Consider the following 12,224-nt stretch of genomic DNA (forward strand, 5'->3'; position numbering starts at 1 on the left):
ACTTATAACCACCGGAGGGAGTCCAAGAGCAGAATTCACAACAGTGCTGCCTTACACTACAGAGTCTGCCTGTGGGAGGGTGCTGCCTTATACTACAGAGTCTGCCTGTGGGGGGTGCTGCCTTATACTACAGGGTTTGCCTATGGGGGTGCTGCCTTATACACCATGTTCCAAATTATTATGCAAATTGGATTTTAGTGTCATAAAGATTTAATTGTTTTGATTTTCAAATAAATTCATGGATGGTATTGTGTCTGAGGGCTCAATGGATCACTGAAATCAATCTTAAACACATGTGATAATTAGTTTTCCAGGAGATTCTAATTAAAGGAAAACTACTTAAAATTATGTTCCACATTATTAAGCTGGCCACAGATTACAAGTAACATGGGAAAGAAAAAGGATCTCTCTGCTGCCGAAAATCATCATATAGTGCAATACCTTGGTCAAGGGATGAAAACATTAGATATTTCACGAAAACGTACGAGTGATCACTATACTGTGAAGAGATTTGTGACTGAAACAGAGCACAGAGAGTTAATGCAGAAAAAGGCATAATGAGGAAGGTTTCTGCCAGACAAATTCATTAGATTAAGAGAGCAGCTGCCAAAATACCATTACAAAGCAGCAAACAGTTATTTGAAGCTGCTGGTGCCTCTGGAGTCCCTCGAACCTCAAAGGCTTGCTGTGGTGCATAAACCTACTATTCGGCCACTCCTAAACAGTGTTCACAAGCAGAAACGGTTGTAGTGGGCCCAGACATACATGAAGACTAATTTCCAGTCTTGTTTACTGATGAGTGTCGAGCAACCCTGGATGGTCCAGATGGATGGAGTAGTGGAATGTTGGTGGATGGCCACCATGTTCCAACAAGGCTGCAACGCCAGCAAGGAGGTGGATGAGTCATGTTTTGGGCTGGAATCATAGGGAAACAGCTGGTAAGGCCCTTTAAGGTTCCTGAAGGTGTGAAAATGACCTCTGCAAAGTAAATAGAGTTTCTGACTGACAACTTTCTTCCATGGCCAAACAAAAAAAGTTGTTAAACCGCACCCTTAAATGTCCAAGTCTTTAAAGACCAAGAGGTGCCTGTTAAAACCAGGGAGTCCATCCCAGAGCGTGCTCCATATCCAGATAAATTAAAAAAAAACAGCGCCTCAAAATGTAGTGAAGATTAAATCTTACATTTTATTCTGCCTCCTGTGGCATAGGGTCTGCCTATGGGGTGCTGCCTTATACTATAGAGTCTGCCCATGGAGGGCTGCCTTATACTACAGTCTGCCTATGGGGGATGCCCTATGCTATAGAGTTGACAGAATGGGGGTGCAGAATGGGTGCAGCACATTACAGAATGGGGGCGCATGATGGGAGCAGCACATTACAGAATAGGGGTGCAGGATGGGAACGTAGGATGACAGCACCACATGACAGGATGAGGGTGCAGAATTGGAGTAGCACATACCAGGATGGGGGCAGCACATACCAGAATTGGGGCGCAGGATGGGAGCACATGACAGGATGAGGGCACAGGATGTGAGCTGCACATGACAGGAAGGAGGCACAAGATGGTAGCAGCACATACCAGGATGGAGACCATATACCAATATAAATGCTCGCCACCCGGGCATAGAACGGGTTAAATAGCTAGTATATTATAATAGCAATGATAAAATGGGGAATAACAAGGGAAGAAGGGAGGAAAATAAAAGGGGGAAATTTGGACTATTTTCATCAATACCCAACAGCACTTTTTATAAACAGACCTCATTGATAATAACCCCACCATTATTACTCCATGTGATTAAATAATTATTTCAGAGTATTAGTGCAGCCTCCTATCTATACATATATCTATACATATCTAGCTGCTTATAATTGTCTATGTGATGAGGTCACAGTGACAATAGTCCAGATGGTGTTACTACTGTGATGTCACAATTAACGGACAGTTCTAAATGCCGTGTAACGCCTAATTCCGTTGAGGGTTGTTGAAGGCGTTGGAGAGAGAGGATTGTGGTTTTGTGAGACTTAAAAAATGTCGAGGAAAAGGCTTTTCAAGCTAACTATTGTTCTGTCTGATTCAGAAAACAGCTGTGATGAGGATTTCCATCAGGTAAGCCGTCACTTCTCTGCATTATTCTTATATATAACTCATTTATGGTCCAATGATTTATGTGACAACTTGTTATAATGACCAATATTGCTGATTGTTTGCTTCTTAATTCCTGATAATGAAGAGTAATATTCCTGTTTGGATATTGGCTTAATAAGCTGCGACCTTAGGAAATCACAAAAGAGGTTATATCCATCTTACTAAACCGTCACTAACAATATTAGTATTAATATAAGAATTGCATGCCCCGCACCCCGGATCTGTTACCTCATGTGCCCTTGTGCTATTTTCATACCCTTACTGATGTTTCTGATGATTTATGTGACATTGGGGGTCTTCTATTTGTTCTCTTCTTTAGTCCCATCCTAAAAAAAGATCAAGACTTCCGGACCATCAACAGGAAGCTGGATTTCCTAGTAGGAAAACATCTATAAAACTAGGTACTGATCAATGATACAATCTAGTCTGCTGATATGTGCCCTAGCAATAATGGGTTTATAAGAACAGCTTTGCCCGGGATTGTAGGGTTTGCTGCCTCTGTACTTTCATATTATATTTTTTTTATGTCTTGTGTGTGACTTAAACATGAACGGCCTATTCTTAGTAAAAGCTGTCAGTGTTTGATCAATGGGGGTCGGATTCTTGAAAACATCCTTCATTGTAAGCTCAGGCTTGATCGCTTGGGCAACCAATTCTGGAACAGCAGATCATATAATGGGACTGGGTTATAAACAATGAAGGGGACAATGATTATGTTTCCAGTGGCACTGCGGCCCATTCATTATTTTGATAAGTCCCACACCAATCACTAGGAGCCTACCTTAAGTATTGCCACCAATCTTTGCGTCCTGGAAGATCCCTTTAATTATCACTTATTGCTGTTACCTATAATAACCGTCTAACACTTTTTTTTAATTCCTCAGATGTAATTCCATCTTTACCGTCATGCAGCAATGACATCTTCAGGTAGGATGAATCTCATCTTCTCCATCTCTGAGCTCAGGTCCCATTGGGAGACATTTCTTTTGGGCACAATCAGTGTCCTTCATCACGGCTTCATAAAAGACCCTGATGGTTACTGGGCTCTGAATTATTTCATCTGATCCATTTATATCAATAATTTCATGTATAATTTCATTCAGTTTTAATATAAAAATTTTCCCCATTGATTCCTATTTCTGTATTTGTTTTCACAGTGATTTCAATGTCATTTTTACATCTAATGACGAAGATTATTCTATTGGGCAGGAAACATCATTTCCCAAAAGTAAGGACTAATAAGCTGTGTTTTCTAGACATGACCTAGATTTCTGCTATCTGACACAGTCCATCAATCCATTTTCTGTTGTATGTTATTCACAGGACTCAGGACTTCTGACATCGAAGCTGATGATGCCCCTGAGCAATGTGGATTTCCACATGATGTCAGCGATGACGACGACTATATAACAGCACCATCATCTCCTGTCACTGGTCAGTGTCCAAAACTATGGATTACATCACTATCTATAAAGATTATTATTATTATACATTTATATAGCGCCATTTATTCCATGGCACTTTACATGTGAAAAGGGGCTAATATAGACAAGCACAATAAACATGAGCAATACAAGGCACACACAAGTACAGAAGAAGGGAGGACCCTGCCCGCGAGGGCTCACAGTCTACAGGGGATATGTAGATAATAGGAGAATTAACACATATCCCATATAAACAGATGTACAGGTCCTTCTCAAAAAATTAGCATATAGTGTTAAATTTCATTATTTACCATAATGTAATGATTACAATTAAACTTTCATATATTATAGATTCATTATCCACCAACTGAAATTTGTCAGGTCTTTTATTGTTTTAATACTGATGATTTTGGCCTACAACTCCTGATAACCCAAAAAACCTGTCTCAATAAATTAGCATATCAAGAAAAGGTTCTCTAAATGACCTATTACCCTAATCTTCTGAATCAACTAATTAACTCTAAACACATGCAAAAGATACCTGAGGCTTTTAAAAACTCCCTGCCTGGTTCATTACTCAAAACCCCCATCATGGGTAAGACTAGCGACCTGACAGATGTCAAGAAGGCCATCATTGACACCCTCAAGCAAGAGGGTAAGACCCAGAAAGAAATTTCTCAACAAATAGGCTGTTCCCAGAGTGCTGTATCAAGGCACCTCAATGGTAAGTCTGTTGGAAGGAAAAAATGTGGCAGAAAACGCTGTACAACGAGAAGAGGTGACCGGACCCTGAGGAAGATTGTGGAGAAGGACCGATTCCAGACCTTGGGGAACCTGAGGAAGCAGTGGACTGAGTCTGGTGTGGAAAGGCGTGTGCAGGAAATGGGCTACAGGTGCCGCATTCCCCAGGTAAAGCCACTTTTGAACCATAAACAGCGGCAGAAGCGCCTGACCTGGGCTACAGAGAAGCAGCACTGGACTGTTGCTAAGTGGTCCCAAGTACTTTTTTCTGATGAAAGCAAATTTTGCATGTCATTCGGAAATCAAGGTGCCAGAGTCTGGAGGAAGACTGGGGAGAAGGAAATGCCAAAATGCCTGAAGTCCAGTGTCAAGTACCCACAGTCAGTGATGGTGTGGGGTGCCATGTCAGCTGCTGGTGTTGGTCCACTGTGTTTCATCAAGGGCAGGGTCAATGAAGCTAGCTATCAGGAGATTTTGGAGCACTTCATGCTTCCATCGGCTGAAATGCTTTATGGAGATGAAGATTTCATTTTTCAGCACGACCTGGCACCTGCTCACAGTGCCAAAACCACTGGTAAATGGTTTACTGACCATGGTATTACTGTGCTCAATTGGCCAGCCAACTCTCCTGACCTGAACCCCATAGAGAATCTGTGGGATATTGTGAAGAGAAAGTTGAGAGACGCAAGACCCAACACTCTGGATGAGCTTAAGGCCGCTATTGAAGCATCCTGGGCCTCCATAACATCTCAGCAGTGTCACAGGCTGATTGCCTCCATGCCACGCCGCATTGAAGCAGTCATTTCTGCCAAAGGATTCCCGACCAAGTATTGAGTGCATAACTGAACATTATTATTTGATGGTTTTTTTGTTTGTTATTAAAAAACACTTTTATTTGATTGGACGGGTGAAATATGCTAATTTATTGAGACAGGTTTTTTGGGTTATCAGGAGTTGTAGGCCAAAATCATCAGTATTAAAACAATAAAAGACCTGACAAATTTCAGTTGGTGGATAATGAATCTATAATATATGAAAGTTTAATTGTAATCATTACATTATGGTAAATAATGAAATTTAACACTATATGCTAATTTTTTGAGAAGGACCTGTATATTATATTCCCTGAGCTTTATAGGTGGGGAATGAGCATGGAATACTTGTAGATAGTAGGAGAATGAACACATATCCCATATAAACAGGTGTATATTACATTCCCTGAGCTTTATAGGTGGGGAATGAACATGAAATATATGTAGATAATAGGGAATGAACTCATTACCCATATAAACAGGTGTATATTTTATTCCCCGAGTGGGGAAGGAACATGAAATATATGTAATGTATATCTTCCTACGGAGTCTCCCTTGGTACGACCAAGTCCTAAACTTCTACATAGGTTCAGGATCTATTTTCCACTTTTCCTGACTGTACTGTCGTAACTGTTTCTCTCCATGTGTACTAAGTCATGGCCATCAGTCTCTGCTCCAAATATGTAGATGTTTCCATCCGTGGCAGAAAGTCTTTCTCTCCCAGTTCTTTCGTTGAGGTCTACGAAGATGAGAACTTTGCCCAGGGCCTGATAATGAGCGGCTTCCCCCTGTAAGATCTCAAAGCTCTCTGGATTGAAGTAGGGTGACTCTGGTGGTGGTATATAGCTTGCACAAACATAGACATCAGACTGAGTGGTGAGGATGGAGCTGGTGATTCTTAACCATAGGTGACTGTCTCCTCTCTTCACCGGTTTGATGTATTGGTGGAGCTCTTCTTTATGCCAGATTAATATTCCTCCTGGGCAGCTGCCCTGTTTAATATTTTTATTTTTCATGGCAGAGACACAGATTTAACCGTATAAAATGGGCACCAGGGATTCATTTTCGGCCCTGGTCTATTCTTCTAAGAGAATCTGAAAATCTATATTTTTCAGTCTTTGTTTAAAATCTGGGTCATTTGTTTTGCATCCAAACACTGAGGTGTTCAGGCTTTGGATGTTCCAGCTGCTAATTTTAAGTGATCATTTTTTTTTATATAACTTGTGTGTGTGTATACCTTGTAATAAATGTGGCTGTGTAGGACACTCCGGATCTCTGACTGGTTTAGTAATGGTTGGTTCCATCCAGTCACATTAGTTTCCTGCACAATGTGCTGAGAAGAGTCCTTATCTCCTCCATTTCTCTTCTCTGTATATCTCTGCTCTGGATGCTTCTGTTTTGTATGTCTCTGTGTGAGGTCGGTGGTTTCCTCCATGGTGGTCTCCTCCTCTCATGGTCTGATTTTGGGTGAGGGTGTTTGTTTCCAGCTTTCTTAGATATAGTTGTGGTTTCCTGCCTTTTCATTGTTGAGGGTCTTTCATGAGATTCTGGTTGGTGTTGGATCCAGGCCTAGGGTCCCTGTTTAGTACAATGTCCTTCAGCTCTTTGGCCAGAAGGCTGACCCCTAGCTTGTTCAGGTGTTTGCTGTCATAGAGGTGATGGTGATTTATAGAGGGGGGTTGTGTCAGAATCACTCCTGGCACAGATTTCATTCTTGCGGCTAGGTCTGTGTTGATGTTCTGGATGGTGTGGTTGGATATATCCTTTCTTGGGAGCAGAGATGACAGAATGATTTTGCTGTCAGGAAATTTTAGTTGTGCCGTCTTTGCTAGTTGGGAAAGTTGTCCTGAGATGTGCTGGTCTGGCAGATTGTTTGTGCCTGTGTGTATAATGATATGGTTTAGGTTGGTAAACCGTGGATTATTGATGACCACTGTCACCTGCTTAATAGTTGCATGATTTTATTGGCCCTTTTTCCTGGGAATAGCCACCGTGTATTTAGGTATTTCCCATTTGAGTCCATTATGAGGACAGTATCAGGACTTTGTGATGTTGTGGGTGGGTGATGTGGCTGCTGATGGGGGTCTGTGCTGGAGATTATGCTGGTGGAAGGTTCTCTTCTCTCTTCTATGGGTCTCATTTCTGTCTCCCTTTTATTAGAGTCAGGTTCCTCCATATTGGGGTTATTTGGCCTCTCAGCCTCCTGGCCAGTGGAGGTCATGTCCTCTGCACTCCTCCTTACCATGGCCCCCTCCTGGCTCCTATGTCCAGGGGTGGGTGGTTACAGCTTTTCTATCTCCTGCCTCAGCCTGGCATTTTCTTGCTGCACATAATACACATGTATATATATATACACACACTACACATGTATTATTATTATAAACACACACACTAAACATATATATATATATATATGTATATACACACACTACAAATGTATATATACAAACATACTACACATGCATTTATATACACACTACACATGTGTATATATACACACACTACACATGTATATACACACTACACATATATTTATACACACAATACACATGTATATGGGGAGGAAACATCATTTCCCAAAAGTAAGGACTAATAAACTGTGTTTTCTAGACATGTTATTCACAGGACGCAGGACTTCTGACATCGAAGCTGATGATGCCCCTGAGCAATATGGATTTCCAGAGATTTATGGTGTCTGCGATGATGATGACTATATAACTGCACCATCATCTCCTGTCACTGGTGAGTGTCCAAAACTATGGATTATATCACTATCTATGAAGATTACATATATTTCCCCTAAACATCTAACAATAGACTGGTGCACCTTGGCCAGATAGCAAACAAGTGGTCACAGCCGTGGCAATGTAGAGTAAAAAGGAGTAGTGGCCCTGAATATCTGGCGCCTTTTCACTCCCTTTAAATCAAGGACTGCAAATTTTGCTACTCTCTTTAATAATATTATATAAATGCCCTAATGTAAAAATTACCAAAGATGAAAAGATTTTCACTGCTCCATGTTTCTTTCCAGATGCAGAATCTTCTGGATGCCTGGAGAGATCCACCTCTGAGGAACAGTAAGTTATATAACGTTATGATATACTATAAGCTAAGTAGTGGTGCCCCCTACTGGTGGACATCCTCAGCCATCAGGTCAGTTCACAAAATCCAGCACTCCCACATCTCCTTGTTTTACACTCCAATCCATGCCAGGGTGTAGTTAATCCTCCACTCTGCCCTGTAGAACTCCTGGCACCCAATGAAACATTTCAGATCCACTCACATAGTAATGATATTGGATTCTTGCATTGTCATTTTCGGGAGATTTATTTTAGTGCTGATACTTCCACCTGCCCGGACTCATAGCTTATTGCTGGCAGTCCCTATTGTATATGTTGCTCTTGACCTTCTATCATTGTGGTGACTTGATCCTTAATTGGGAAATCCCTTCTAAATTATTGGGGAAAGGAATGAATTGGTAAATGTTCTGTATGTTCTGAGATATGACCGAAGGCTTCATGTATGATCTTCCATTCTTCCAGGCCTATTTGTACCATACAGGGCTGCTTCATAGAGGCCATCACATCCCCAACATCTCCGTATGTGATGGATTTTCAGGAGACCAAACACGAGTTGGTAACGCGGCTGTTCAAGCTCTACAACAGCACCGTGTTTGAGAACAAGGTAAAATATTACAATCCCCCGGGTTGTACATCCTCATTTATACTCTGCTATCTGTAACTCTTCATGTAAATATCTGTGTAATAAATCATCTATAACCTTTACTATGCCTCCATGTAAATGCACAGTTGTACTGGTGTGGAGGAGGTAGCTGTCACCCCCGAGACCTTGTGGCTACTGGAGTGTTTAGGACCAGTAGTCACAAGTTTTATCTCCCTTTTGTAGTGCCCTATAAGGGACTGCATTTTCTGCTGTATTTCATTGAATTACAGATATAATGTATTTTATTTCTTCATTCCTCATTTCTTCATCTGTAGCTTCCTGAGTCAAATATACAAATAGAGTGGAGTAATAGACTGACGGTGGCAGCTGGATACTGCATTAACACCATTAAGGATGGGGATCTATACTCCACAATTAAACTGTCTGACAAAGTGTGTGACTCCGCAGGTAAGTTTGATATGACTATCATATAGCAAAAAATTGTCATTTTGTTAGAAGTAACAGTTTGTTAGGGTCAAACTTTCACAGCTTTCATACCAGAGAAACACACACATGCATGGCTACTAGTTCATAACTGGATAAGATAATTAATAAACCTTCCGGGCCCCTTTTTCCCTAAGGGTGGGGGATCGGGAGGTGAACAGTGGATAAAATACACATAAATAGTAACTGCCAGGCTTGTAACTAGAAATTACTGGGTCGATGAATCAGAAGAGTCAGCCTGGGTGATGGAGATCCTTCAGATCCTATAGTTGCTGAAATCTCCAAAGCTCCAGGGCAAATGTCTTTTGAGCCTTCCTGATAATATGGCCTAGCAGGTTGGCACTTGTGATGTAAAGTATATTTATAACTTATAATAATTGTATATTTCTATCTTTAGAGCGTGTGAGAGACATATTACTGCATGAAATGTGCCATGCCGCCTGCTGGCATTTAAACGGTGTAGAATTTGATGGACATGGTCCATTCTGGGTACAGCACACTGAACAGGCTACACGTGTCCACCCTGAATTACCACCAGTGAGCGTCCATCACTCATATGACATCAAATACAAGTACAACTATGTTTGCGCAGGGTGTGGAGACAGGTAAGGAAATATTTTATTTGTATACTTATAAAGAAACTAAATTAATGCAACTAATATTATGATACCAGGACATCACTGAAGACTGAGATCTAATTTTCCTAGAATAATCCATCCCTTCCTGAAATAACTTAAATTCGTGCCCTTTCTTGTTTGCTAATCTCTGTTCTTTCTGTCACCTTAGAGTCGGCCGTTTCACAAAAATCAGTGAAGAGAAGAGACACTGCAAAAAATGTGAAAGCAGACTTGTCATGGAAAACACCTCCTAGGATAAGGACCACCTCAGGGAGGACCATCAAGAGGACAAAAAACATATTCCACCTCCTCTGCTTATTTTTCTTAAAGCATCCGAAGAGGACGTCATGGAACGAAGATGGGAGGCGCCGGAGCGGACCGGAGACACCCATCCGACCGGACCGCAGCGGGACCGCCCCTGGGTGAGTATAATCTAACGTCTTTTTCTCCTCTTTCAGGTAACATCGGCGGCTTATCTACAGCATTACAGAATGCTTTAGATAAGCCCCTGATGCCGGTGAGCTTACCTCACCAGCGATTTTGGGGGTGACAGGTTCCCTTTAAGTCTCCACAAGCAATATAATCTGGAAATAATGAATGACAATATAAACTTTTCCAGCTGTCTTGCTCATTAAAATCTGTCTCCATATCCATATAGTCATCTTTACTGTTTTGCTAATGTTGTGACATTTATTTTGCAGGTGAGGCAGGGCGGGGTCTCGCTGTGAACCCACAAAGAACATGGGATCCAGCTGGAGACGACTTTACATCAGCAAAGAGAGGCAGATTCCGGACTCGGTCTCTGTTCTCCACCACTGGATATGACATTACTGGACATTCTACACCACTGGATATGACATTACTTGACATTCAACAGCTAGACGCACTCACAAAACGAGTGAGTTTCCTACTGCAGAACGAGGCAGATTCCAGGCTCGGTCTCTGTTCTCCACCACTGGATATGACATTACTGGACATTCAGCAGCTAGACGCACTCACTGAATAAGTGAGTTTCCTACTGCAGAACGAGGCAGATTCCAGACTTGGTCTCTGTCCTCCACCCCTGGATGTACCATTACTGGACATTCAGCAGCAAGCAGCTAGATGCACTTACTGAATAAGTGAGTTTCCTACTGCAGAACGAGGCAGATTCCGGGCTCGGTCTCTGTTCTCCACCACTGGATACGACATTACTGGACATTCAGCAGCTAGACGCACTCACTGAATAAGTGAGTTTCCTACTGCAGAACGAGGCAGATTCCAGACTTGGTCTCTGTTCTCCACCCCTGGATGTACCATTACTGGACATTCAGCAGCAAGCAGCTAGATGCACTTACTGAATAAGTGAGTTTCCTACTGCAGAACGAGGCAGATTCCGGGCTCGGTCTCTGTTCTCCACCACTGGATATGACATTACTGGACATTCAGCAGCTAGACGCACTCACTGAATAAGTGAGTTTCCTACTGCAGAACTAGGCAGATTCCAGACTTGGTCTCTGTTCTCCACCCCTGGATGTAACATTACTGGACATTCAGCAGCAAGCAGCTAGATGCACTCACTGAATAAGTGAGTTTCCTACTGCAGAACGAGGCAGATTCCAGGCTCGGTCTCTGTTCTCCACCACTGGATACGACATTACTGGACATTCAGCAGCTAGACACACTCACTGAATAAGTGAGTTTCCTACTGCAGAACGAGGCAGATTCCAGACTTGGTCTCTGTTCTCCACCCCTGGATGTAACATTACTGGACATTCAGCAGCAAGCAGCTAGATGCACTTACTGAATAAGTGAGTTTCCTACTGCAGAACGAGGCAGATTCCGGGCTCGGTCTCTGTTCTCCACCACTGGATACGACATTACTGGACATTCAGCAGCTAGACGCACTCACTGAATAAGTGAGTTTCCTACTGCAGAACGAGGCAGATTCCAGACTTGGTCTCTGTTCTCCACCCCTGGATGTAACATTACTGGACATTCCGCAGCAAGCAGCTAGATGCACTTACTGAATAAGTGAGTTTCCTACTGCAGAACGAGGCAGATTCCGGGCTCGGTCTCTGTTCTCCACCACTGGATACGACATTACTGGACATTCAGCAGCTAGACGCACTCACTGAATAAGTGAGTTTCCTACTGCAGAACGAGGCAGATTCCAGACTTGGTCTCTGTTCTCCACCCCTGGATGTAACATTACTGGACATTCAGCAGCAAGCAGCTAGATACACTCACTGAATAAGTGAGTTTCCTACTGCAGAACGAGGCAGATTCCAGACTTGGTCTCTGTTCTCCATCCCTGGATGTAACATTACTGGAC

The 12,224-nt window shown here is 42.3% G+C and overlaps 1 protein-coding gene across 2 annotated transcripts; it reads left to right on the plus strand.

Moving 5' to 3' along the window:
- The first annotated feature begins 1,979 nt into the window (after positions 1 to 1,979).
- On the plus strand, positions 1,980 to 11,303 carry LOC143809178 (germ cell nuclear acidic-1 protein-like). 2 transcript variants are annotated; one of them, XM_077292321.1, is made up of 12 exons: positions 1,980 to 2,110; positions 2,469 to 2,550; positions 3,034 to 3,076; positions 3,307 to 3,377; positions 3,473 to 3,583; positions 7,737 to 7,868; positions 8,158 to 8,203; positions 8,669 to 8,810; positions 9,125 to 9,257; positions 9,691 to 9,898; positions 10,080 to 10,332; positions 10,612 to 11,303. In XM_077292321.1, the coding sequence occupies exons 1-11, from the start codon at positions 2,033 to 2,035 to the stop codon at positions 10,162 to 10,164; spliced, it is 1,131 nt and encodes a 376-aa protein (XP_077148436.1). In that variant the 5' UTR covers positions 1,980 to 2,032; the 3' UTR covers positions 10,165 to 10,332; positions 10,612 to 11,303. The 2 variants fall into 2 exon arrangements, with proteins under 2 accessions (XP_077148436.1, XP_077148437.1); XM_077292322.1 differs by having other exon boundaries at positions 7,752 to 7,868.
- Positions 11,304 to 12,224: the final 921 nt, after the last annotated feature.

The sequence above is a fragment of the Ranitomeya variabilis genome, chromosome 2, assembly GCF_051348905.1.
Source record: "Ranitomeya variabilis isolate aRanVar5 chromosome 2, aRanVar5.hap1, whole genome shotgun sequence".
NCBI classification, from domain to species: Eukaryota; Metazoa; Chordata; class Amphibia; order Anura; family Dendrobatidae; genus Ranitomeya; species Ranitomeya variabilis.

Excerpts from the sequence above, each read along its gene's own strand:
- LOC143809178 (XM_077292321.1), top strand. The coding sequence starts at position 2,033 with ATGTCGAGGAAAAGGCTTTTCAAGCTAACTATTGTTCTGTCTGATTCA. Across the intron at positions 3,584-7,736 it reads ACCATCATCTCCTGTCACTG|ACATGTTATTCACAGGACGC; the intron begins GTCAGTGTCCAA and ends TGTGTTTTCTAG. Across the intron at positions 9,899-10,079 it reads TGCGCAGGGTGTGGAGACAG|AGTCGGCCGTTTCACAAAAA; the intron begins GTAAGGAAATAT and ends CTGTCACCTTAG.